This window comes from Eupeodes corollae, chromosome 1, assembly GCF_945859685.1.
Source record: "Eupeodes corollae chromosome 1, idEupCoro1.1, whole genome shotgun sequence".
NCBI classification, from domain to species: Eukaryota; Metazoa; Arthropoda; class Insecta; order Diptera; family Syrphidae; genus Eupeodes; species Eupeodes corollae.
Genome location: NC_079147.1, coordinates 14,764,753 through 14,791,961, shown reverse-complemented (window position 1 = coordinate 14,791,961; position 27,209 = coordinate 14,764,753). Strand labels below are relative to the sequence as shown.

Genomic DNA, 27,209 nt, shown 5'->3' with positions numbered 1-27,209 from the left:
GTGTCAAACAAATTTAATAATAAAATTGAAGGCTAGCTTAATATAAAATTGATGATCTCTTATTCAAGGTTTCTGCTTAAGAACATGAATATTTGCTGTTTTTCTTAGAAACAGTTTTCATGAAAATAATTTGAAGCATTACTAAAGTTTTTTTTTCAAATTCTAAATTGTGTGGAAACAAAAATTTTAGTTGTTTTTGACAGCAAACCACTTTTTGGTGAATGTCGTTTAACTATTAATAAATCTATAGATGAAATCTTTACTTATGGAACTTAACTGTATAAGCTTTATGGCTCATATGACCCCCCCTGGATCGAAAGTAGGTCAAATGTTGATGAATTTGTGCTGCGTTTTTGGAAAAGGCTGAAATGACGATTCTTATTACGTTCTTAGTCGAGTAAAATGGAGGTCATATTCATTAAGGCAAAACGATTAGTTTTGAATTGAAGGGAATTAATAGGAAAAAGCAAACAAATTATCTTCCAAGGGGGGGTCATAACCCCTACGACCAACCCTGGATCCAACATTGTGCAGGGAAATTAGTTAATAACATGCCTTGCTGGACAACAGATATCAAAAAACTAATAACTAAAACTTACACACATACAAATCCGGCGTAAGTCTCTTTCTCACGTAACTAGTCGGTAGCTCGTAGTCGGCCATTTCAAACATCCACTTAGATATGTATATTTTCATATAAGGAGATGGAACTAATGTAATATACCAATTACAAATTAGGAGACCAGAATTTGAATGCAACAAAAGTACGTAAACCGTATATGATTGTTTTAACTTAATTTTTTTTAGGTAGAATAAGTCGAAATTTAAACTTTTAGTTTGACTAAAGACTAAGTCATATATAAGACATTTTAAGTTTGTTTTAACCTAAAAATATAAAATAAATTCGTAGACGGTAGATAAACAAATTGTTTTCCATAAGAACAATTACACGCGTACATTTATATTTATTAGTCTATAGTATCAAAGCTAATTTGATGTTAATATACCTATTTTTTTGGAATTTAAAAACATGCATATGTGCATATTAGCTTAGTTCTATTTCCCAACAACTTGAATTTGTTCACGTTTATTGATTTGTATTTACCTATACATTTCACATTTCAACAAACAAAAACATTTTAAAAATAAAACATTACTTCGTTATATTATAAACCATAAAGGTAGGTACCTAAATTAGAATTATTAGAATTAATAGATATTTCAAAATATACAGCAAAAAGCAAAAAAAACAGAAGCTCTACTTTATTGCCTTATTTCTTTTCACCTTGAAGTCTATCTTAAAAAAAAAATAAACAAATGCGGTACAGATCAAAAACCATATTTTACAACATTTGTCGGGAACTTCCCAATGAAATATCAATATGTGTAGGTAATTGTATGTTTAAGAACTTACACGAAATTATTTACAAAACTATCTCAAAATACAAGATTTTTTGTCTAAAAACACTTGAAATATCTTTTTCTTTGCAGTTGTAGTATGTAAATACACAAACATATATAAACTCGCTAGAAAAATAAGCAATTAGCATGCGGATTACAATCACGTTTCAATTTTACAAATTGGCTTCAATTTATACCTACTTATTTGCATTTAGATATTTAACTTGAGTCACCCTTGTCTACTTACCTATACCTATACCAATTAAATACAAAAATATACCTACGCTGAATCAACTAACACACCCAAAAATAATAACAGAAATTCAAGCTTCACCACCCCTTTTTGCGGGTATCCTATCTTTGCACCCACCTTCCATTCCACCTACCCACCGACTTACATACATTTCAGTTCAGGTGCAAATACAACAAAAAAAACCCTCCCCTTTCTTTTTCCCAACGAAAATTAACAAACAAACAAAAAATAATAATAATAATAACGAAAAACATAATTTCCTCTGCGATTAAAATCTCTTTCAAACAACAAAATGAATTAATTTTCTCCATCTTCTTTTTTTCCTTAGTCGCTTTTCAGTATGACCACACATTTTCACAGGCAGGAAAAACAAACACGAAAAGGCAGCAGAAATCCCCCGAAACACCATCTCATCACTGCAAAATTACTCCAACAATATAATAATTATTTTATAAAATTCAGCCAAAATTTACCCCTTCATAAGGAATTAACAAAATAAAAAGTATCTATCTGTCTATGAGAAGATACATAGCTATAGGTGGCTAGATAGATACAAAATGAACAGCCATTACAAAAACACAATAAACATTTCTATTAGCTCCTCCATCCAGCCAGCACTCGCTTTTGGTGGGTCGGTGTAGGTAGGTATTTATCTATCATAGATACTTTTCTGCAACAGCAGCAACAACAACAACAACACAAAGTATCTACAAAACCAAATTAAAAATAAAAAAGGGGTAAAACGAGTAAACGAGCAAACGATTAAGCACCCAAAAACACCAACAACACACAATAAAAAGTACAACACTCTCGAATAAAAACTCAATTGAGAACTAAAAATAAAAATCCAAAAACAACAACAACAACAAAACAACACAAAAAAGAAACAGAAGCTGAAACTGAAAAAAAGTATCTGAAGGGAGAAAGAAGACTCTGCCTAGACAGGACGTCCCCATTGCTTATTATTCGATTGCCAATTATCTTCATATTTTCAAAAATAAATACAAAACCAATTCTGAATGTGTGACTGGCTTCACCACCTCGCCTACAGTTCTCAGATCCGTTCAAGTGGGAAAGAGATAATAACTCTACCATCAGCTATCACACTGCAACTGCTTAAAAAAAAAAAAAAAACAAAAAGTATCTAAAGTCTGCCATATCGAAAAACCTCTTTCTACTGTCTCCAAAATTCCCCTTGGCCAAAAAGAGACACCCAATCTATATACTTCGAATCTCACCAACGCCGATTTTTCACCAACGAACCAAAAACAACGCCACTCCAGGTTTCCCCTCAAATGTAAGTATCTAAAAGATACACAACTGAAATCCAATAGGCGTACCCAGCAAAAGAAAAACAAAAAACAACAACAACACACCGTTAACAGAAAAGATGAGAACAGTTAGAGCAAGATAAAAGAGAGAAAAAAGTCGGACCGCATTTTATTGGTCCTTATTGCCGAGCTATTGGGGTAGCACAAGTCGCACAAGCCGGTTGGAAAGGGTGTGGATTTTTCAACTCAAATTCAAAGCAATGAAGAAAAAAACAGGTTCCACCGCATTGTTTGAACGTAACACTGAACTGCGAGCTAAGCTGAGCTGACTTGAGGGTGAATGTGAATGTAGATGTGAGTATCTATGTGAACATACCCACTACATGACACCATCGCACCAGTGAATCAACGTCGATCTTAACTCATGTGCTTCAGTTGTAGACCAGTCGTGATCTCATTTGGACGTGTGTTCCTTGTTAAAAATTTTTGCGTCTTTTGTGGACAGAGAATTCAAGATACAAAAAAAGCCTAATTTGAGAAAAATAAAAACAAAACTCTTGTCGTGTTTATGTTCCACAAAGAAAAAACAAAAAAATTAAGAAAGATTTTCAACTGCTTACACGTCTTGAGATACGATCAAGAGCCGAGTGTGAAAAAATGTGCCAGTGAAACAAACCTCCTCCTAGATGCACCAAGGATACAAGGATAATCCTTTATAGATAAAAGATACAGTGAAGTGACACAATCAGAGATTCTTCCAACATATCATTTGTTCCAAATGAATATTCCGATTTAAACTCACATAAAAATCCTTCAAAAAATTCCTTGACCATTTCGTGTGTGTGTGTGTGTTAAAATTATTGTGATTTTTGTTTTGGTTATTTTTATTTAATTGAAAAATTCAACCCTATATGATAAAATTATCAGGAATGACTGTGACTGGTGTACGTACAACAATGACGAGCCCGACGGTTCCCCCAACATCGCACCATCAGCAAATGCACAAGTCTAGCTCGAGATTGAGTAACTTTAGCGTGGCATCTCTGCTGGCCGACACCAGGCCACGGAGTCCCACAGAACCCATTGACATGATGCTGCCTACAAATCTTTCCTCCTCAACCGCTGTTACCACTGCAACAACAACCTCGCCACATTCGGCCGCCTCGACGACGTCAATATCACCGCCTGCGTCACATCATCCGCCAATGCTGCTGCATCCGCATCACTTGCAACACATTGCCGCCATGCACCAACAGCACCTCCAAAATTGCAATAACAACAACAACAATAACTCATCATCAAATCACCTGCCCAACATCAACATCAATATCAACCACAATCATCATAACCACAACAATAATTCAGCCTCATCGCCCGTGTCATCGTTGCATCACCATCAGGAGAGCAATCACAGCAGTCTGACGACGACGACGACGATAATGACGAAAAACGAACGTCATACGCCCCACAGTTCCGCCGAATCGGAAGTGGACTATGATTCGAATCAGGAGGAAGAAGACATTGATATCGAGGACATGAATAACGACAGCCGATCAACGCCGGGCCTCGACAGCAGTAAATCCCCCGAAATGCCCAATTCTATGCAATCGTCCCCGCATATTCTGTCACCATCGGCGGCGGCATTAGCGGCGGGACATGTTCCAATTCGGCCGACACCGACATTCAGTGCGCTGGCGGCAGCTTGGGGTGGTATTGTTGGTGGAGTTCCATGGCCGGGTGCGAGACAAATGCCACCATTTGGACCGCCTGGATTATTTCCGGGACAAAGTTTTGGACCTGGTGGAGGTAAGCATCATTATTTATTTGATATTTTTAATTTGTCTTTAAAAAACTTAAACAAAATTCAAAGTGCTTTGTAGAGTGTGTTTTTGTGCGGAAACTTAGCTTCCACAAACGATATAAATCGTTTTAAATTATGGTCGGTCATTGTTATTTGTCTCATTTTGGCCCAATTAACCGCCTACATTCAATTAGTGTTGATTTGGATTATTTATGTTGTCATATCTCTCGCACCCTCACTTAAAAAAAATGTATCCGAAATAAAAGAAAAACTAACCAACCTATAACGTAATTGTCTTCTATTGGATCCAATTTATTAAAAACAATCAACGCGTTGTCTGTGTTGATGGTGATGGCTTAATTTTTTTTTGTTGTCAAGACTTATTAAGTCTAAAGAGATACCTCTATACCCCAGCCATCATCAAACCAGACCAGACCAGCAGCAACCATAATCATGAACAAAAATTAATGAAAACCCCGACGGGTAGACGACCGACATTGCTTGTCCGCCTGCTAAACCAATCAAGTTTTCAATTTAAATATTTTTTCGGTTTAATAAGTAAAGATATTCAGAGTGCGGTGAAGTTTATGATGGTTTCAGCCATAATGTATGTGGATTGTTTTCACAGCTAGAATTTTCATAAATCATAGTCGAATTGTGATTTTTTTCATATGAATTCGAATAGGTTCCACAAGTATCTTTTTTATGTTAGAGGACGAATTTTGTAACAATATATATGTCAACCGGTAGATGTTGAAATAAGATTTCTAAAAATGAACATAATTTTTTTCATGTTTACCGTTATGTCTACACTTAAGCTTCCAATAAAACACAATATATATTTTTTCAAGTTGTATATGAAAAAGTTGTTTTTCTTTACTCTTAAGGCCATTAATTAATTAGTTTTTGTTAAGTACATTTTTGTGTGTTAATAGCGAGCTTTGTTTCAATATAAACACTTAAAATTGTTTTCAAAAAATATAGGTTAATAATTAATTTTAGTTAGTTTACACAAATGCTATTTTAAATAGACATATGTTCCACACGTAGTTTTTTATGGAAAATACTTGAATATCTTAATGAGATTTTTTTCGATAAGAAATCATAACAAATTGATTCAATTATTTGCTTTGAAACGCCGGCTAATTAGTCGCAGCCATGTGTTTTAATATTCTTAGTTTCAATATTTTTAAGTAGTGGTTTTTTTTGTCCAAAATGTGGAATCTTAAGGACTTTAGACAATATACAAAAATGCTACATTGAAATAAAAAGTCGATACTATCTTTTAATGGTCAGGTTTTTATTTTCTTCAGTATCAAAAACATGAATTTGAATCAAAACGTCATCTATTAACAAAATACACGTTTCTAATAATTCTCAAACCAATAAAAGAATTAAATTCTTTTCGAATTAAATCCTTTTTTTTTAACAATTTAATCTTCTCATAATCTCTTTTATTAATTAATTTATTCTCATCAATTTGGATTTTATGAATTAAAACTTCTTTTAAATGAATTTAAAGTGATTAAATAAAGTAGAAAATAATAAAGTTAAACTTTTACAAATATGTGATACCGTATAAAATAACAAATCAGACTTTTGTAAACTTCTATTGTCATCAAGATTAACTGTTGAATTATTATTGCTTTGACATATCAACGTAAACAAAAATATATAACTGCTTAATTATTATGACCAGCTTTTTATTTTGAAATTTATCACACGATAACAATAAATTATTAAGTGTTTCATTTAATTAATCATTTTTATGACACCCATCTTTGCAAAGAAATTTGAGTTATGATGGGAAGTATAATTTTGTATACATGGGTTTTTGTTCTTCTGAATGAAATAATTTGAGTGAAATCAAAAAACATAAATTAAATTATATCGTAGAAACATTTTAAAATACATTCCACAAGAGTTTAAGAAAAGATAGACATTTAAAATAAGAACCAAAGTCTTAAAATCAAGAGTCTATTCGTATTTAAATTCTTTTTTGTGTTTGAAATCAGTTTCATGTGAGTTAATATGGTCTAGAAAACTACGATCCACATTTATATTAGTTGAAAGATAATTGTTCAGGTTACCATCTTTCTCAAAAATCATTCCTATTAGAATTCTGTCGTCAAACTATAGAACATAAACTAAAAAACCAAAAAATAAACAAAATACGATCCACACGAAATCTAACAATGAAGAAATTCTAACAATTTTCTCTCTTATTAGTAAACATTCTTGACAATTATTTAGTAACTTCCAACCTTCAAGAATCTCCATATCAACAATTTATTACGACACAATCGCACTTACTAAAAGTCACCACTTAGTTTTTATTCTTAACTCACTTTAAACTCCATATGAACCTATATAAGCCCGTATAACCTCTTGGTCTTGGTCTTCATTATTTTAGCATAAAATATCATCAGCCATTTCGCACTAGTTTTTGTTAGCATAAACACTTTGTCACGGTCTTTGGCATTTAAAGAGTCCACAAACCTCCTAGCTCGTGGTTTTGTGCCTTTCATCAAAGGCTTCGCCATATACTTAACCATAAGACCGACCATAACGACGTCGACGACCACGACTACGACCACGAGGAGCAAAAGAAAGAAGGGGTTTTGTGAAAATGTATTCCTATTCTCTTGTTGAAAAGGATTTGTTCTTGTATCTTAAAGGATATTATCGAATTTTCACCATTTTGTGCTTTTTGTTTGTCCATCCGACTCCAGTTAGGGTGGGATATTTTTCAGGAATTTGACTGACAACTTAAGACTCAAAAACAGAATTCGTTAAGGTTTCCCGCAGTTGGAAATTTGTCACCAAAGTGTTGAAGTATTTTCTATAATATGGAGAAACAAAAAAAACACACCATATACCCTACAAAACACAGAACCTTAGCTAGAGAAAGGGCCAGAGCAGCAGTAGTAGCACAAACAGGAAACAGAAGGCCTGTTCAACTACCAACAATAAACCTTTTTCTTATATAAATATTTGCATTTGATTAATTCGATTGTGTACCTTAAGTCAGTCAAGAGTTAACTTTTCTTTATAGTTCATAGCTCTATAGCTGATAACCATATTACACCCACCTTTTATATGTTTTGAAAGCTAATAGACCCAAAGATACTCTTGATCATCATGAGATACATTTCCACAACTAATTAGACGACCTTTAGAAGAATGTTAGATAAACAATTTGTTTCGTGTTTCATTGTTTTTTTTTTTGTGTTTCGTTTTATTGTTCTTTTTGTGCTGACATCACAGTCAAAGTCAAGTCAAGTCAAAGAACCAACATCAGAAGCAATAACATATTGTGTTCTCAAATTTCATCACATTTAACATTTTAGTTTCATTGTGAGGGGGATTGGGCGAACGGACGGCGATTTCCCATAATCTATAACACTGCAGGCTCTCCAGAGCAGCTAAATAACATTAACACCACCAGATACATTGACATTATAATAAAATTGAAATTTTTATCTTCTACCTAATAAAAGAAACTACAAACTACACGAACGCCAACGAAAACGATCCAACGATCCAACGACCGCGACGCGGATGCGATGGATGCGACGGATGACATGCCACACTTGTTCTTATTCCTATAGCGCGGTTGTCGTCGGTCGGTGTGGATCGTATGGGTTTGGTCTTGGTTATAAGCTTGGCGGATTGATATGTTGTAGCTAAATGAATTGGTGGAATCCATGGGAACCGCGCTAACGACACGATGCGACGAACTAAAAACGGATTCACATTAAATTTGTTTGGTTGATTTTTTCTTGTATCTTGTGTTGGGAGTTGACAAATTTAATGAATGGTGAAATATTTAAGATTTTCTAAAAGTTCTTACCAAACAAGAAAAGGATTTTTAACAATTAACAATTGACATTAATCTAAGCTTAGTGCGAGATATGTAAAATAATTGAAGACTTTTCTGAACATTTTTTATCGACATTGACATCGACAGCGACGACGACGAGAACGGCAGCGGTGGCGGCAAGACACAGCACACAAAAACAGGTGCGCCTTGTCAAGGAGTATAATGTACCTTAATGCAAAACAAGGTCGTCCATTTCATCATCAGGTGTTAGAAGCTATTTACTCAAGCCATATAAAACCGAATTCAGAAAGGTTCAGACCACACGTCCAGATCGATGTCATAGATTACACTTTTTGTATGCGGATGTCTTTAAGATAGAAGCCACTTTAAGATACTTTGGACTACAGAAGGTAGACAGTAGCTGATGATATGAATAGGTCAAACGTTGTTTCGCTTAATTAAGTTAAAAAATTGACAAATACAAAAAATCTCATATCTAATTTCTTTTGTGGATCGTATCTTATTCTAAATAACTACCTACTTGTGATAATAATCATTTAAATGTTTTGCGACACACAATCGCCACTCAAAATATACAGAAGTGTATACCTAATTAAATGCGTGATGTAGCTATAGATGTAGGTTAGGTCCTTGATCAAAAAGAAGAATCGGCATAGGGTCGTTTGACAATAAATAAATATCTTTTAAACAACAACCAGTGGCTGTTTTTTTTTTTCTTTTTGTTGAAATTATCTCAAGGGTTGCTGCCGGCAGTTGTTTTGCTCTCTCCTCATTCTTTACCTTTTTTTTTCATTTGAAAAAATCCCTGTTCCTATCTTTACTCTCGTTTATTGAATTGATGGTAATTATCTCTTTTTTGTGGTCTTTAAATATCGAAGGGATGAATGGATAAATAATCGTTAAGGTGGTAACCTTTTTATATACTTATTTATACAGAATTGATAGACTCTCTCTCTCCCTGTAAAAAAGGGGATATAAAATGTCAGACGAATTTGACATGATTAATGATGTACCTTAACTGATATTTTGTAGATATATGTGTGGTTGAAGGATAAATTAAGTGGATTAATGGTACATTACACTTTTAAAGATATGAATTGAATGTTTTATAATTGAAAATTAATGAAGAACAAAATGTCATTAGGTATCTATAGAAATTTGGAAGCTTGAAAGCTAAATGAAGAAGAATTTCAGGTTCTGTGGAACAAGGATCTAATAAATGTCATTCTATATTTAAACTGTTTTAGAGGGAAACGATTGTGTTAGTTTTGAGAAGGGTCTTAGACTTTAAACAAATATCTATTTAACAACAAATCAAAAGTCATCATAGCTCTACGCATCATCATCTTGATTTTGTCATTTCATACAACATATTTTTCTGTCATATCATTGTTTTTTTCATTATTTTAAGGGGTTTTTAGTTTATAAAGTATCTTGTTGACAATTTCGTAAAATTTGTTTTTCTATTGACTTAATTCACCTTTAGGATGATATTATTTTTCAGAAAAATCTAAATCAAACTAGAAACACAAAGATTATAAAATTCAAACAATTTTATGGCAACAAATTGGATTTTGAACATCACAGATAAGAAAAACTCGAACCCTCCTATGAATGTTAAGTCATATACCTTGTTGATTAATTTGAAAACACGCTCTAGTTGAAAATAAATCAGCAACTAAATGAATGTTGTAAAATTTCAATTCAAAAAAAAATATTAATGAAACAATAACTCAATAAAAAAAAGTAAAGTCATGAACTAACAACAATTTACTTGTCTAATAAAATATTACTTCCTCTTTTCTATCAACCTTAACATATAAATATATGTACCTATGAATCACCCTTTAAAGCTTACATTTAATATGAACAACAGTACATGTAATATATTAGATCAAAATAAAGTAAAAACAGTCTCTTTATACTGTTTATCTGGCTTGTGGATCGTATCTTATGGATAAAGTCAATTTATTCACTCTCACTAAGTGAACATTATTCATTTTAATCTCAACCATTTAATCGGCGTTTCTAATGCGTGTTTATGTTCTCTTTGTAACAAAAAAGAAAAAGATAGTAATAGAATAAAAACAAAATAAATTATTAATAATAATCTGATGCAAAGGCTCACTGCCCACAAGCCTCTACTATAATAACATAAACCCAAACACACACTTAATTCATTGTTGTATAAAATATGACGAGCTGTAGCTACTACATAAATAATATAAATATACAATTTTATGATACAAATTGCTCTAAAATCAAGTCATACAGAACGACGATTTCAACGCACGACGCGATCGTAGCGATGGATGTTCGCCCGGCATGAAGCAAGGGATTTATACGAATGGAGTATCTATATGATGTTTACTGATGTTTAAAATGAGAACAATTTCGTAGTTTTAATCAACATTACTGCCGCGAAGTTATCTATTGCTCTGTTCTTAGAGTCCAAAGAGAATCGACAACAAAACTGAAAGGGTTACCATGTCATTTTGAAAAGAAACTTAGAAAAGAACATGAAATATAAAATTAATACAATCCACAGCCATTATTTTACACAATTTGTTAATCGAACAAACTATCTTTGTCAAATTTCTTTTAAGCTTTAATTTTAACAAATTATTCCCAAGTTTCAATAACGTAGAGTGAATGAAAAATCATACAAATGTTTGTGGAACGTATCCCTGATTTTCTTAAAAAAAAAAGGAAATATATGAAAGTTTTCTTTCTTTAAACGAATTCAGTCCCTGGCAACCCTTCTCTCAGGTTGGACACATTGAAAAAATGTTAAATTGTTAAAATTTATTGTTATTTTATTAAAATTGCACCCCATACCTATACATATACATATGTAAGTATACTAAAAGTGCTTGTTAAAATTACTATTACTGTAAAATCTATCCAATAGGAATGTATCTCTTATAACTCTTTTGATGAAAACTTAAGTGTATAATCACATATCGCACTTTAACAGTGTTAAGAGATAATAATTCAACATCTCGGAAAGTTTATTAGTTAGCGCCGCACTTCAATTGTTATTCAGCGTTCTAAAAAACAACAATCAACAGCAGATAATCACAACAACTAATGATTTTACACTGTGTTTTTGTTGTATATTTTTATTTAATTCTAATCGCTAATTTGTTAACCTCCCTGAATTATAAATTTACACAGACTTACAAACAAACATCACTCACACAAATAACATTGAACCTTTATGAGGTGCAAAGGTATAAAAAGTTATACACAAAAAATAAAAGAGAAATTAATTACGAATTGTTTAACTTAATGTATACAAACATACATTATATGAATTAGTCTATTATATATATATTTATACGGAGAGAATGTTTGCGGTTGCGGTTTTGCGAAAAATTTTTAGGTGTGTCGATGGTAGTTAAAGTTATAGCGTGCAATATTTTTATATAGTTATAGGTACTTGCTTTGCTATTAACCTCATAATATGCATTTTGCACGCTATTTTCAAACCGACCGACCAACTAATGGGCTCGTTTAAGGTTTTGTGGAACGCACAGAGCGGGAGTTAATTTTACCTATGGTACGGTATACGTTAGAGGTGTCTAAGTATATCGTGGCTTATCTGCTAGATGCTTTGTTTTTGATACATTCGCACCTTATTTTTGCTGGTTTTGTTTTATTATTTTTAGGTTGAATTATTTATTCCACACATTTGTTCGTTTATTTGTTCAAGCGAATGATTAATGTTCAACAGCAGTAATTTATTTGCATTAAATTAACATATATTCTTAAACAAAAATAAAAATTAACTTTACCTGTTTTAAAGGTTTTAATAGGTAAGGTAGAGACATTGCGATTTATATTCTGTATAATTGTAGGTGTGTGTGAAATTTATTTAAATTGGCATTTTTGACTAATTTTTTTCTTGTCAAAGGCAGAGACCTAAATTCATTTTATATTCTATTGATTAGCAATTAATAAAGATTTTATATTTTAATCCACGAATTTTAAATTCATACCTTAGGGGTACGATATTTTTGAGATACTGTGGTGATGTAGATAAATTGATGTTCTTTGTTGTCTTTGTTATTTTAATTATATGCCCTTGCTAAGCGAGGTTATATTTATCATTAGAAACGATACTAATTAGTATTTTTTAGTTTTATCTTAAATAAGTAGTCAACATGTTGTCAATGTATCAATAATTTTGAAGAATTGACATTGTTAAGTGCAAGCATTAGCGTGTGGATCGTAAGTTTATTTTTTTCTCTGTTGTACCCAGGAAACATCATGACATGCTAATTTTAGTTTTTTTTTTTTTTGTGGAATTATTAAGTATGGACGTCAATTTGTCGATTTGTTAATTGATTGTAGTCATCAGACTTTGTTTCTTTCTGTTTTCAAATGGAAAGAGTGATTCACGCAAAAATCGTCCGAGGAAAGTTTAGGAAGGTGTGTGGATAATAGAAAATGAGTATTTATTTGTACAAAGCATGCATTTAATTTGTTTTTAAAAATCCATACTTTAATTCTTTTTTTATAAAGAAGGATATTTTGTAAGCTTCATTCGATTTTCGTATTCAAACATTAATTTCCTAATTTAAAGTTGGTTATTTATTTGAGTTTCTGCTGCATGATTATGACATCTGCGTCTTGTATAGGTTTTTTTTTAAAACTCTGTAAGTGTTAATTAATTTTTCTTTTGACTTAACTTAACATTCAACATCTTGTCATTGTTTAATGTTTGTATAATTGACATTGGTTAGTAATTAAATATGCATTTAGCGTGTGGATCGTAAATTTATCAGAAAGTCTCGTTTCTCCTTTAAAATACAAAGTCAACTGTAACCTTCTAAATTTGTTGTGATTCTTCGAAGTTTATGGTAAAATTGTCTATGAATTTCTTGAACTTATATACACATTGCACAATCTTGTCATTGTAATGGGTTTTCCAATGAGAGCAATCACAATTTGGTCAGCTGTTTCCTTTTCAAATCTTTCTTTATAAAATCAAATTGAAGTGTAAATTAATTAAATTATTTTTTCTTTAATAAAACACTTGTTCGCATGATAATATTTATTTAATACAATTTCTTTGACACAATAGCGACCTTCTTTGTTGTAATAATTGATTAGTAATAGTTCTTAAATCACTGATGTGGAAAATAGGTGTCGAATAAAAATATGTGTATCTAATTTTTAAATTTTGCTCCTATTGAATGATTAAGCATTGTTTGCATTTAAATTTTTATAGGTACCTACGATACAAATTTATTTGATTATTATTTTTTGTTTACAAAGCTGGTTTAGTTACCTACATTTTAAACACATGACTTCTAGAATCAAGCTTTTGATTAAAGCATCTTATAGGAAATCCCAATTTCTCTCTTTCTTCATTATCAATTTTTGAGATTAAAAATTCAACAAAAAACCCAACATCTGTGTCTCCATTAAACGACAAAAATCTACCAAAGCAACAACAGTATTATATATAAAAAGGTATTTAACATTTTTGATGAATGAGAACTCATATATCATAATTCCTAATGAGGCCTGAATAATATTTTTCCCCTTTTGAATGAATGGCGTGTGTGGGATGTTTATTTTGTTTTTTCTTGTTCACATAGAAATTAAATTAAATTAAATTTTAAAATATTATGCGCATAAATAAAAGATTTGTATACCATTTTAAAGAAAGATGCGTTAACCCAGGTGTGAGAGACAAACAAAAGTGAAATCATCTAACGAAATGCACATAAATACCATTTTCGATGACATTTACATCAATTTATTGGGTTAAAGAATCATTTTTTAAATTAAATTCGAGGGATCTTATGTATAATTTATTCAGTGCACACATAAATAAATGTCAGCATCTAATGCGCACCAAAATGTCGAAAATCATATCAAATTTATGTTGATTAAAATTTTGTTGATGAACTTATTTTTTTGTCAATGAAGTTGTTCATTAAAGTAACAACATGATTCGCTGATCTTATGAAAATTACATTACTTTTGTTCATTCAAATTTAACTGATATCCATCTACTTTTTTGGCTTAATGAAGTTGTTCATTGAACACAATTATTTGCTAATTTTATGAAATTTCATAAGTCAATGATTTGTTCACAGTGATTTGCTCACACAAGTTACTTTTTGTGACTGTAACCTCATATCTTTTTGTCAAAACCCAATAAAGGCTTCGAAGAATGTGTTCCTAATTAAAAATCAATAAAATCCTGACTTAAATGTCCAAAGTCAGAAGTATCTCTGTAACTACAACAACCATATAAAGATATTGATTACCTATAGATCAAGAAATAAAACACAGCAGTTCCCATGGAGTGCAATAGTCAAGAAGTGTTGATGGCTTCAGACTCCTGTTTTCTTTGTTGTAGGCATATATAGGCATAAGATAGTAGGAAGTGTAGACGACCCACGATGATGCCAACAACTAAGATAACAAACAAAAGAATACGACAACAAAAAAATCACTGTCAAAAGATACATATCAAAATTAATTAAGTAAAACGTTTTTATTACCCTCGTGCGATTAAGATCCACATCATCAGATGATCAGATCCCATATCCAGAGAGTTTCTCTCAAAAACGCCTCTTCCCTCTTGTGTTATATTATATTTATTGAATTGTCTTATCTTAAGTTACAAATCGCACAGGAAAATATATTTCAACTCAAAATTTATATTTCAAACAGAAGCGCATATCCCTCTTGAAGATACATTCCACAATCCTTTTGTATTATAGTTCGTTAATCCTTGATCATTATTATATTGTGAATATGTTGGTCCTCCTTTCCATATTTGTTTTCTTTATTGTGAGTTTTGAAATTTATTAGATTACCGATTTAATTTTATAGGGAATTTTAATTTGGATGTGACATTTGGTTGAGGACAATAACGACTTCCATCAGAAAACAAACCAACAACAACAACAAAAAAAGAAATAAATAAATATAAACACAGATGTGACAAAAGGGTTGCCTGATGCTCTATAGAGAGCTCATTAACTACCGGTTTTTGTCTCAAGATACATTTTTATCTTTGTTTACTATTCTAGAATGAACACCAACAAGAAAAAATAAAGATACCACAACTCTTTGTGCTACATTTTCTTATTTTTTTTTAAAAAGCCAAAAGGTGATGCTCCTTATAAACAAGTCCACATTAAAAAAAAAAGTATATATCGAACATTTAAATTGTAATTTATCTCGACATTCTTGTTAACCAATTGGTTGTTTGTATCTTTTACTTTATTATATTTCTACCTGAATTTAGTTGCGCGTTGTATCTTCTTTTTTAAGAGCTTCCAGTACGTTGCTGTATATACCGTCCCACTATACAATTAGGTATATTATATGACTGAACGTCGTGAACATGAAAACGGGTGGACTGACCAAAAAAAAAAGAAAGATGCTAATTTGAAATCCATATGTCACTCGAATTTTATTGTGACTTCCATATCTTTTGATATATCAATTAAGTTTATTCATTTTATTATCTTCTTCAACTTTCCACTGTATCTTTTTTCCTTTTTTATAGAGTGTTATGGGCGAGTTAATAAAAAGAACCACCACAAGTGAAATGCGCGGTGACATGACGCTGCGATGATAATCAAATTCAATTTATATATTTTTTTGTAGTGTAGATATCCGGCGGCGGTGGCGGGAGTTGTATATATTTAATTAGTATCTCCATAGAAATCAAATCATATAAATTATTGAAATGTGAGAAAAAAATGTATATGGACATTGCGGACTGCCAACCGCATCTACCATGAACATCGTCATTATTGAGGTGTGGTCGATTTGCGCTGTGGGAATCGTTGAATGTGCGAAAACCTAATTAGGTTCCACAAATTATTTGATATTTTACTGCTTTATATCTACCTTCTTCTTTTTTGGTTGTCTGGCTCTATGGATGATGAAGAATTTTGTGATGAGATTTAATGACTTAAGGAAGTATGGATTAGTATATTGTTGACAAATAGTATTTGTCCACTATTTGATTTGCCTTTATACTTTTCGTAAATCAAATAGCTAAAAGGGGTTCTTTTGACAGTGTGTTTCACAAATTAAGTAACGTTCCACAATTGATTTGACGATTCTAAAGTTAATTTACATAGTTCTATGTGATTTCACTATTATCACTCCAAATTAAATCAAACAAATAACAAAAATGCGTTTTAAACGAATACGTTAAACACTTGTTTTTTCATAGAAATAATATTTTTTAATTAATGTTATTATTCTATAAACAAATTGTTAAGTTGGCTTCATAAAAACAACTAACAGAAATTAAATGTTATTATAGAAATATCTACTATAAGCCTTCATAAATATGTTCCACATTAATTGTGGATGCTTATTTTACAGATATTCTAGAATTTAAATTATTGTTCCTATAAACAAATAATTTCATTTTTTTGTATTAAATTTTAAAAGAGAAAGTAATACCACAGAAATAATAATAACTAGAATATTGATATTTCTTCACATACGTTCCACACTAATATTTCTCCACTGAAAATAACTTTTTTAACATTTTTTTTACAAAAACAATATTCTAAGCTTAAAGACCTCCCAAAACATGTTTTCTATAAAAATTCTTACCACCAGTGAATAAAAATACGTTGAGATTTGAAACTACCCAATGGCAATTGATTGCACCTTTTGTGTTATTTTCTTTGGACTCCCAGGACATTAAGTACTTATTTACTTCTTTCATTTTCTCTTCTTTGTTAACTTCTTATTTTGGCTTAAACTCCAAAACATGTAGATACATTTGATCTGCTAACATAACTCAATTAATTAAACGATGTATAATAAAAAAAATACAAAACAGGAATTTTCACATACAATATAAAATAAAACGAACAACAACTTAAACAACATAGAGACTTAATTTAAACGATGCGATGACTTGAAATCGAATTAAATTACATATCTACGCACACATAAAACTGCAAGTCCAGCTGTGATTGTTGCCATAAGTGACAAATTTGGCTCTAATTAAAATTTCTATACAAAATGAAAACTTGCTGTCTTCGTTTTTCTTTTATTGTGAAATCCCCCATCGAGAGCTGAATCTAAATCCAAAAGATATCCAGAGTGGTGTATTAAATGTGCGAACCATAGTTGTAGATAGCAAAGCGAATAATTACTAATCGATGGTGCTACATGCCTCCAGGTATCTCTTAAACCTACGAGCGACGAGTAAACGACGACGAGCGACGTATCAAAGAGGCACCTTTAACTTTATACAAAATGTACGTGCTCAGACTAATTGCTGGATCATGGGGGGTAAAGAAGCTAAAATGATTCGAATATAAAATAAACTCAAAATATAAAACAACAAAATCCACTCTCCATTTCGCATTTAATTTCCAACAACGATCGAGGGAATTCGTTAAATCAATGAAATCAACACGCGCAGTTTGATAAATTCAATATAGGTACGAAAAAAAAGGTAAATAAATGTAAAGAAATACAAAATAAAAGGACATGTATTTAAAGGCCTGTTAAAGTAGAACTTGAATTAACCAAGTCGGGTCTTCAGAGCGTTCGATAGTCGTCGCGTCGTAGACATCGTTTTCGTCGTCGCCTTTAGTCCAATCTTATACGCGTTTTAGATATCTTTTGGCCACAACCATCACAGAGTGATCCCCTGTTGGGCAGTAATAGATAAAAATGTGTATCTTGAAGATAGATATATATATACGAGACTATGTACCAACCTAAGCAAACCCAACCGACCGACGACAACGACGACCGCAAAAGACAATTATGGTAAAATGCGAAACCTATACCAAGCAATTAGTAACAAATGATCAATTAATTTTGCAATAAAAATTACTAAAACACGAATTCACCTTGTGTGACTGCATTCAAAAACCTCACAAATACACACAGACATACATAAGTACATATACCAAAAAGGAGTGTATCTATCAACAAACTAAATACTAAACACACAAAAAAAAAGTTCGCACAAAATAAAGTCTTAAAATGGATAAAAAGTATCTCATCTTAAAACGTAAGACTGAGGCAAAGGCAAGGTACGAGTATGATGGGAAGGCATAGAGTTTATGGTGTGATTTGAGACGAGAGAGAAATAAAAAAGGATTTTTTTTTGGATTTGGAGTGATGAAAAATCGAAAACTAAATGTCAATCTGACGTCCGATCATCAGAAAGAGCATTTTTTTGTTGTATTTGCGCGTTTGTAAGATAAGTTGACAGGTGGGAATGTATCTCTGATGATGATGATGGTGTGGAAGATGGGTTTTTACTTTTTATGGTGAATTGAACTTGTCATCGGGAATACGCTGTGGAATTTAATGCTCAGGAAGTAAATTGAATAAACAATCAATTGAAATAAATGGAATAGAAGAAAAAACGAGAATAATTTGTACCAATACCTTCCACACGTTCTTGGAACTATATCTCTAGAGTATTTTTATTTCAAGATTATGACAAAATAAGAGAGAGAGATGAAATTGCCTGAACATGATTTATAAATAACAATCCACAAGTCTTTTATTCATATTAGATCATGTGGATTGTAAAATTAAAAATCCTAATTATTGCTATCGGCTTTTTGCATCGGATTTGTTTGAATCGTTTTATGAATGTTCAAAATTGAGATGAAGTTATGAAGCTGTGTACTTGCCTTCATATTGGAGGTAAAAATATGAATGCGTTCCACACACAACTATTTGTTTCACTAAAACACTTAAGTAAATATTATTGCACGGTTTTACCTCAAATGATTCCCCAATATTAAAATCAATGTCAAATTCAATAGTAAAATCACGTTCCACATGCATAAAATGAATAAACAATCTCTATAAATCTTTATTTTTTGATTTGATAAGAGAAAAAAGGCTATAAAATCCGATATTCACAAAAACTTTATGGCCCGCAAGAAAGATTTATATCAATTTGGTTTTGCTATATAAATTGATCACCCTATCTAAAGGTTTCGATAGTTTCCCATGGAATCTATAAACAATGTATCTTGTTCTCTTTTTCAACCTTAAAATCAAAGCAAAAGTCAATAAGATAGATTATTTTAGAAGAGGTATTCGATATTTTTTCTTCAGATAACATTTAAAAATAATAAAAAATAAAACAAACGAACAACTTCTTATTATTAGCAATTTGAATTCATCGATTTTTGCATCGGAAGTTTAAATATAATAATGTGTCTCATAAATAGACTCATTTAACCCATATCATCCAACACCTTCCACATTTCAATATATGGTAAACGTATAATTTCGTTCTTTGCCGGAGCGGCGAAGCAGGTAGATATGTGTCTTTGGTTGCTTATCTGAAATTCTCATCACACCAGGATCGATTACAAACGACCTTATCGTCGTTATCTCTTGAATCCCAACTATTAACATGATGTCGTTTAAGTCAACTTTAATATCAAAATGACAACAACTAAAAATCGTGTGGCATCCCGAACCCAAAAAACTGTCATCCAATTTTATTGTTTTTTTTTTTGTTTTTGTTTTTTAATCGAATAACCCACAATGAAATTCAAAACCGTATGGTATAAAAATTGAGAAAAACCTTTAAACAAAAAAACCGGTTGTTATTTTAAATTGTTTTAAATAAAATTAAATTGAAAAAAAGCAGATACAAACGTAACTTCCAGAGCCATGTTGTACTAATTACAAAAATGGGCCCAAAAAGATACGGATACGAATGTATACCCCACATCAGTCCCCAGTGATGATTTCAAGATACAGATAGAGAGAGAAAGATTGAATTGAAGTCGAATTGGAAGGAAGAGATTGCCGGATGATGATGTGGTAAATGATTCCAAGAAATCATGGCAATCAGCTGCATCTACAACACAGCAGCCAGCAACCTCATAATACCATGTCGAACATTTTCATTTCGCTTTATGAATGAATTTCGTATGCTAATTTGTTTCGATATTTGTTTCTGTGTTCGGTTTTGGCCTTAACTTAAATCCACCCTGAGATAAGTCTATAGGTAGAAGAAGAAGATATAGCTTAGCTCACTGCTGCTGCTTCTGCTGCTGAAGATGATAATAATAATGATGATGATGATCTACCAGAAGATCTTGTATATCTTGTATCTTGAGAAAATATGTCCCTGGATTACTCGAGACAGAGGAGAGAGAAGATTTTTTTAAAAATGTCAATTTGATGGCACATTAATTGTTGGGTTAATAATGCGGTAAATGCAATATTTTACCAAGAAAATTGTCATTGTTCCTTTTTAACAAAAAAATATACAATTTTCATTTGCAGTTGATTAAGGGGTTGTTGAGAAAAATGTATCTTTAGCATGAATATATTTTAAAATACTTGAAATGATGCATTTAATTAAATTTTCTCAACACTACGTCAAGTTTGAAATTAAATTTTACTCCATAGATACATGTATAAGAAAACAAGTAACATTACGAGTACGAGTACTTTGTACTTGATTTAATTGTTTTTTTTTTTGTTGGTAAATAAAAACAAAATATAAATCACTCGTCAGTTTGTTTTTCCTCTGATAGCGAGCTATTTATTTTTATATAAGAGAAAATTAAAAGAGGAAAAGAATGTTTGAATGTGGATGATCTCGTCTGACCCTATTTAAAAATCACTTAAAATACCACCGCACTTTTGGTGTGACATGATATCTTGTATCTTTTCATTTTGCTCGTAGCGCTACGGCATCAGCATTGGCATCACGATAAATGCGAAAAATTTCCGAACAAAAGACCTAAAAATCCCTTAAATTACATTTTAAATCTCGAAATAGATACATTTTGCTTATAAATGTATCTTTTTGTGTGTTCCTCTAGTATCTGAGTCGTTTTGTTTAAGGAAAAGCTAAAGAGTTTGTACTTGTAGAAGTTTTTTTTCTGTTAGCGTTGCGGTTAGAGCTGAACAGGTCCCGCAGATACAAGAGAGAGAACACTCTCAGATAGTCACATGTATCTTATGGATAAAGCTATTACTTTTTTGCGAGTTCTTTTTTATTTTGAAAGAAAAAAAAGAAAGATTTGCGACGGTGCGCGGCGCTCGCTGTGCCTTTTTCTTTAATGTCTGACAAATAGTTTAGACAGCGAATTTATTGGCCACTTAGATAATTATTGTTGGAAATGGTTTAATTCTTTGTCACTTTGTGGTTTCTACTGTCTGAGGTTTTTTTTTTATTTTCTTTATCATCTTGAGCGCAGAACAAAAAAACTTTACTCTATAAACCATTTATCTTAAGTCTCTATAGCAAAAACAAAAATGTATCTTAAACAAATTTTTGTCTGCAGTGCGATGTGCCATTTGCGATGTTTTTGTATCTCAAGCAAAAAAGGTGTTGATTGATTTGCTGCCATGTTGTGGTATTGATAGGTTGTATGTTGAATTTCGAATCTTTAAAATGCAATTTACCATAGTTGTAGCTTGTATATTGTCACTCAATTGGCGTATAGTTATTTCTACAATTTAAATCTTTTTCTGAGGATCGTTTCTTATATACCCTCAATCGAGTTTGGATATCTTCCTTTTTGAAGAACATCTTTGTGGATGTCATTTAGAATTCGTTTCATTAATTTATGTTGCTTCGCGTTCAATTAACACTTTTCACTTCATTTAGTCGAGTTAATAGTCCATGCCACCGCATAGCTGTATATTTTGTAGATACTCATATAAATATATACACATTTGGTTAGGGCATCACATTAAACGAACGACCCTATTAATAGTGGAATGTATTTTGAATAAGTATCTATAACTTTTTTTTCTTGGATTTTCCATCTAAAATAAGGGACAGAGAGTGAATATTGTGTGTGCCTGCTGCCTGGGTTTTCCTGATGTGATGTCTTTTGGGTTCGGTTCCGTTCAACAACAAAATAAATGCCATTCGGAGGAAAAAAGGCGGAAAGTCAACATAAATTTTAATTCACGATTTGTGGCATTTAATTCATGGAGTATCTATGTATCTATATTGAAAAGTGATGTGATGTTTTGTGTGTAAACATTTTAAAGAATTTTTGTGTTTCACCGACGGGAAAAAGATATTTGAGAGATTTATGAAAAGAAGAATACAAAATATTTGGAATGCTACTTCAATTTATAGTTCATCATCATCAGAGTTTTAGGGGAATTATTTTTATATAGCTATAAGAAGTGCTTCTAATGAGGCTATTAGGGCGAGGTTTCACATCTGTCATTTGTTAAAGACCATAAACCTACATTCAAATCGAGTTTGATTCGTTGTTCATTTCATTCAATTAAAATTTGTTTACAAGAGGGTTGAACTCTTTTAAGAGCTACTGTGAATCTTTAAGCTCAGAAATGGGTGAAGGATTAAATTGCATTCCAAATATGACTTCTCTTTGAAGAATCAATACATGACCTTACATTTTCGTATCTTAGTTGGGTTCTAAAAGCCTAATTTGCCTTTTAAAAATCTTGTGGATCGTATTCATACACTCTCAATAGCACTTTTAATATTATATTTTATTTCTCTTTTCTTTGAAAACAATCATTAAAAACAATATACTAATCATTTTTTTCATTAATTTCTTTCAGAAAACAATGAACCACCAAGAATTAAATGCAATCTACGCAAGCACAAACCAAATCGTAAACCCCGAACACCATTCACCACCCAACAATTGCTATCGTTGGAAAAGAAGTTCCGTGAAAAACAATATCTTAGCATTGCTGAACGTGCTGAATTCTCCTCATCATTAAGGCTGACCGAAACCCAAGTGAAAATCTGGTTCCAAAATCGACGTGCCAAGGCGAAACGTCTGCAAGAAGCTGAAATTGAAAAAATCAAAATGGCCGCATTGGGACGTGGTGCACCTGGAGCTCAACTTTATATGGGTTATTTTCATCCAAATTTGATGCATTTAGGATAGAGCAATAATAATAATAATAATAATAATTATCATCAACATCATCATAATCATCATCCAAAATTATTACCCCTCAACCCCAAAATTGCTGTGATGCTAGAGCATTTTGTAAATAAAAAAGATTAAAATTAAAAAAAAAAAACAATTGAAAACATTAATTTTAAGTTACACACAAATGTCCAGTTAAATTAAAAAATTAAAATTAATAATTATATATAGAAGAGAAAAACTAAAGAAAATAATGTATGTAGTATTATTAAATGAAAATAACTAAACAAATATATATTTCCTCCTCGATTGCTACAACCTTAAAGCAATTAAAGTCAAAAACTAGTAAAAATTAAAAAAAAAAAAACAAAACTGCAATAAAAGAACACTGTAAATATTGATCGGATCTTAGAGGCAAAAAGATGAAAAAGTATATAATTTGTATTATTATCACCACGTGGTTGTATTAAAAATTAAATAAAATTCAAACAATAAAACCTTAAAAAAAAAATAAAATTAAAAATTCTATCAGCAATAATGTAAAAAATATCAATTGTATTTTATTTTTTGTACATAAATATTAAAAAACAAACATTTATAAAAATAAATAAAAGAAAGTTAAAGAAATCTATTCAAAATTAAAATTATTTATTTCGTCTTTTATATAATTTTGTTTCTATAAATTGATAAAATTTAAATTAAAGGAAAACAAAAACAAACTTGAAAAGAAAATTTAAAAAAAAAATATGAATTTTTTGTACTTAATATTGACTTAAGCGCGAAAAGTTTAATTAATAAATTTATGTAAATACATACATCAATATATATATTATATATTATAGACGTATACGGAGAGATAAAACGTAAATGTTATAAGATTTATTATTGTATTATTGTAACCTTTGACAAAAAAAAGATAAACAAAAAATATTAAAACTAATTGTAAATATTATTTTAAACTATATTATATTTAAAACAAAACAAAAACATTTAAAAAAACAAAAAAATGGAAATTCTTGAGAAAAAAAAGCAAATTATAAAACATTCATTTTTAAAGAAAAATTAAAAAGCTATCGTTTTATTTGAATATGACAAAAGATAATGGAAGATTGGTTTTGCCGACGGCCACGGCAACGGTATTGGTTTTAAGAAAATGATTTGGATTTCGATAGATTTCGATTTTCATAGAATTGTTTTATAGTACATTAATTATAGCCAGATACATTTACTGAATTGTAGCAAATAGTAGGTACTTCAGTTGAGCAATTACTAATATTTCGTCTATTAAAGTCATATATTGAAACTGAACCATTTTAACGGTATAACTGATGTTTTGCAACAAGTAGCCATTTTTATTTCATTGTTCGGAAACAGCCTTATATGGGATGTTTTTATAGTCAAGACATTTCATACATTCAAAAAATAAAGCAAATATTAAGGTTTTAATTACTTAATACCTTAGTCGTACACAAAATGTTTACACTGAAAAAACTGTTAATAATTGAAGTTAACGTGTCCTTAGAATAAGAACATATTAGGACACTTCATGAAAATGTATTTATAATAACAATATTTATATATTTTGTTATTCATATCAAGATCAGACAAAACTCTTTAATGATATTACTTTTTCAAACTTATTTAGAAAATAGTTCTTAAAATTAAATTAAGTAAGGCAAACGAATTGGGTTAAACAAATAAAAACAATGTGATCAGTTTCTAAGCTGGCGTCCACACAGTCAATAGAAAATTATTGTAGATATAACCAACTTCATAAAATTGAGAAGATGTTTGAGAACAATATTGCATTTGTCTAAGATGATTCAAACAAATCGAAAGATATCACGTCAAACAGGCGTTCCGCAAGGCTGTGTTTTAAGTCCTTTGTTATTTTCCTTATGTATTAATGATGTTGAAAATCACATCCCAGAAAGAATTATCGTTATCGTTATTATATCAGATAACTTGTTTACTCTACAGCTGTGGTTTACAACGTGTTGGTCGCGACCCCCTTTTTAGAGGGATGTGAATATTCTTACGAGGAATTCCAAAAGATTAAGAAAATACTGCAATTAAATAAACCAATAAAGCTAAAAAATATTTATTAAGAAAAATTATAATTAAAGGAAATAAACAAAAATAAAAATAACCTATGAGATATAATGCATCTTAAACATTTGTATCAAATTACCAAAAAGTGATTCTTAATGCGAGGGTTGCGCTTGTTTTTCAGAAATTAATTTCAAGTCTGTAATGTTAATCCAGGATATTCTTATTTCCTTTCAACCCAAAAGGTATCCAAATTGAAAGACTTAAATTCCAATTACAGCATTCCATCGGCAGATAGATCCAGCAGACTTTCCTTGAGCTTAATTGACAATTTTGCCTCATTAACAGCTGCATTTAAAAACGGATTCAAGATCCACCTTGGCCCAATATTCTTCGATATATCTTCCATTGAGAAGTAATGACACATTTCTCCTTTAAACTTTTCGAACACCATTTTCATAGCAGGTATAAATTTCAGATGACATTTTCATCTCTCCCTTGAAGACTTTTATTCTAGATAAACAAGAAAAAAAGTTCGAGTTTGTCAAAGTTAAAATGTATGAAAGAAAAGCTCTTAAGACACATTATTTTAATTAAACAAAATCCGAGTTATCGAAGTTCGAGCTATCGAAGTCGCGAAATATTTCTTGGTGCTAAAGGGTACGTTTCATGTAAAAGGTTGAAAAACAATGCTCTACATCTTCAAATCAATATGTTACAAAAGTACTGTGCTAATTATTGGGATTCCAAAATAAATAGCTCCAAGTGTAAAATTATGGAATTTGGATCAAGCAACAGATCTATAGGTTATCGTCGCAACTGGACTTCTGGTGAAGATATTATCCAAGTTGTGGGTGAGTTAAAAAAACTTGTTTATGTACTTACATATAACATAAATGTTCATACACATGCTAAAGAAAAAACGAAAGATGACAAAAGTTGCTTTAATCAGCATTTGTTTAATTTTTTTAGTAAGAACTTCAGTGGTACAGTTTCCAAACTTAAAGTCTTCAACGCGACTTTGAATAGCTGCTTTTGCTATGATAGTGAAAAATACGTTTATGAACATTTAAAATATCAAGAAAATAAGCAAATTTTCAATCTTTCTAAGAACACCCCTAATTATTGCATTTATACGGAGTCTGGCTTAGAGAAACTCATCAATATTTTGTATGGTGTCGATGGTTGGAAACCTCTTATTTAATAAGTTTCACACGAAAAGAAATACCGATATATTAATTTGAACATATTTTAAAGCAAGGAGTTAACACTACTCCTTTGCACTTTAAAAAAAGGATCTTTTTTACTATTTCATAGTTTTGTTTCGACTGAACGAAAAATCCAGTTTATAAAACTTTCTTTGATTTGTAAATACAAAATGTTTTGAAACATTGATTTACCAAACTTCAAATCACAGGTTGCTTATTATAAATTTCCTCGATGAATTTCTAAATCATGCTTTTTCATTGAATTTTTATAATTGTATTTTCCCTACGGCAGACGTCAAATTGCCATGCTTTGTAATATTAAAATATATTAAAAAATTTGTTATTGTAGAAGATGAATTGAAAAAGTGATGAAAGAATTGAATTAAATGACAAATTTGAAAAATTAATTGGCTTCAAACAAATGATTTGCTCTGCTATTTACATCCATAAAATATTATGTCCGAACGAAATGTCATTTCGTAGTATCTACGAATACGTGA

General features: G+C 31.0%; 1 protein-coding gene across 1 annotated transcript; it reads left to right on the top strand.

Moving 5' to 3' along the window:
• Window positions 1-3,350: 3,350 nt before the first annotated feature.
• On the top strand, window positions 3,351-23,824 carry LOC129943085 (muscle segmentation homeobox). The gene is made up of 2 exons (XM_056052304.1): window positions 3,351-4,731; window positions 23,133-23,824. The coding sequence occupies exons 1-2, from the start codon at window positions 3,837-3,839 to the stop codon at window positions 23,465-23,467; spliced, it is 1,230 nt and encodes a 409-aa protein (XP_055908279.1). The 5' UTR covers window positions 3,351-3,836; the 3' UTR covers window positions 23,468-23,824.
• Window positions 23,825-27,209: the final 3,385 nt, after the last annotated feature.